The 2,036-nt window shown below is 39.7% G+C and overlaps 1 protein-coding gene across 1 annotated transcript in view; it reads right to left on the bottom strand.

Annotated features, from left to right (window-relative positions):
- Positions 1–104: 104 nt before the first annotated feature.
- Positions 105–2,036, bottom strand: part of LOC109974748 (histone H1A-like) — a 7,984-nt gene continuing 6,052 nt past the window's right edge. The window contains exon 2 of the mRNA XM_020625109.1: positions 105–370. Coding sequence (XP_020480765.1) covers positions 105–370 — 266 coding nt within the window. The remainder of the gene's footprint in view (positions 371–2,036) is intronic.

The raw sequence follows: 2,036 nt of genomic DNA, 5'->3' as shown, positions 1-2,036 counted from the left end.
GAAATGCTGTGTAATATTTGTAATTCATTCACTGAGCTGCATTAGCTGTGAGAGAAAGCTTTGTAAATGCCTTAAAAATTATTTTATGGGACCTAGAATCCCTCTCAAAACCACGAGTCTGTGCACGTACGTGTGTCCCAGCCCAGTTCAAGCAGCAGCTTCTCCTCCTCCACAGCAGGGTGCCTGGTGACTGGCTGTGCTGTCGTAGTTGTCTTTGGCTTCTTTGTGACTTTGGCCGCTTTTGGCTTCTTTGTTGGTTTTGGTGCTTTGGGTTTTTTGGTGGGTTTGGGGGCTTTGGGCTTTTTGGTGGGCTTGGGGGCTTTCTGCTTCTTTGCCTTGGCTTCCTTCTCCGCTGCTTTCTTTGCTCTGGCTTGAGAGAGAGGACACATGTTTAACAGGGACTGTGGCACATCAAGCAGCTTTAAACATTTTATTGTGTTACATCAGTTTTTATTACTAAAGGTTTCTCTTCAGCTTTTCTGTATAATCTGTTGGCTCTTGTTTGCCAGAACAGAACATGTCAGTAAGTTTAAAGCTAAAGCTCAGACCATAACGTCAGAGAGGTTTGGTCCTGTCAGATAATTCAGCCAGTTTGTTTTGGAGACTAAACAACAAGTTGCTTTGAGTGAAGACCTTTGCCAAGAACCAAAACTCTCCCCAGGAAGCTGTTCCTCTGACAGTTACCACTGCAAAGTTTACATGACAGAATAGTTACAGAAGAGCAGACAGAGCTGGTTTGGTGATGGAGCTTTGAGGAGGAACATGCACAAGAGTTTTAAAGGTTTTAAAATGAGGTTTCTTCCCCCATAGAGCAAGGCTAAAATGTAGTAACAAAGTTTAATTAAATAAATTAACCACATTGTTCTATTTAAAGTAATAATATCAATATTTTGGGAAACACACAGCTCTTTGGCTTCCAACAGTTGGATGAGAAGATTTATATCACTCTAATGTCTGTGTTAAGTAGATGGAGTTAGGATGTGGTTAGCTTATCTTATCTTAGCCTAACTTAGCTTAGCTTAAAGTCTGTAAACAAAGGGAAACAACTAGTCTGGCTCTGTTTGAAAAGTTCCGATATGCACCTACAGCATCTCTAAAGCTGTTAATTACACAATAGATTTGTTTTTAACCTGTAATAGAAAAATGACAGTTATTTGTTCAACTGTACTGCATTATTTTGAGTTAATGGAGTGGAAGCATCTGTCACTACAATGTAATACAGTTCACCAAACCAACAAACCCAGCCTTTAGTTTTCAACACATGATGGTTAACAGACAGACAAATGGATGAAGGTGGGCGCCCCACATCTCCAGACGTTCAGAGGTGTTCACTTCCACCCTCTGATGAGAAAATAACTGGTTTCATGTTGAATTACAAAGAATATTATAGAGAGGAGATGTTCAATGGGCGGTTTTTCATCCTCCCCTGTTAAACAACCATCATCAGACACAGAGGCCAGATTGTTTTGCTGCTAGACATGTTTCCTGATGTTCCACTGGCCCTTAAACACAACAGTCCCTCAGAGCCGCCTCATTACTCAGCCAGGGTGTAAAGGTCGATCACACGTCATTACACGTGACAGTCACATGACACAGAAATGAACTTTTTATCTGACATTTTTTATTTAAACCCTTCTGTTAAATAAAAAAAAAAAACCCAACTTCAACCAAAATTAATGCTGTCCTGTTATTTGATAACAAGGGCAGTCGGGAAATAGGACCCACATTTGTTTTGGAGCTGCAGGTGTTGGTCCGAAAACCATACACCTGGCCATACAGTACCACATCGCAGCCCCAACATAAAGGATGAAATTAAATAAGTCAAATTATTTAATGACATGTTCTTACTTTTTATTAATGTCACTTTCTCTGCAGCACTGATTTATTCATTTTTACATCCACTTAATTTCGATTATTCTTATTCAGTTTAAATAAAGTGAATTTCAGAAGGAGGAAATAAAGAAAACTGGGTGGGAGCCACATCTAATGGCAAAGATCCCAAACAGAATTTAATACCTAACAACGAGGAGACAAGT

Source organism: Monopterus albus, unplaced genomic scaffold (assembly GCF_001952655.1).
Source record: "Monopterus albus unplaced genomic scaffold, M_albus_1.0 scaffold346.1, whole genome shotgun sequence".
Lineage (NCBI taxonomy): Eukaryota > Metazoa > Chordata > Actinopteri > Synbranchiformes > Synbranchidae > Monopterus > Monopterus albus.
The sequence above is the reverse complement of the archived record's forward strand: the minus strand, read 5'-3'. Positions and strand labels throughout refer to the sequence as shown.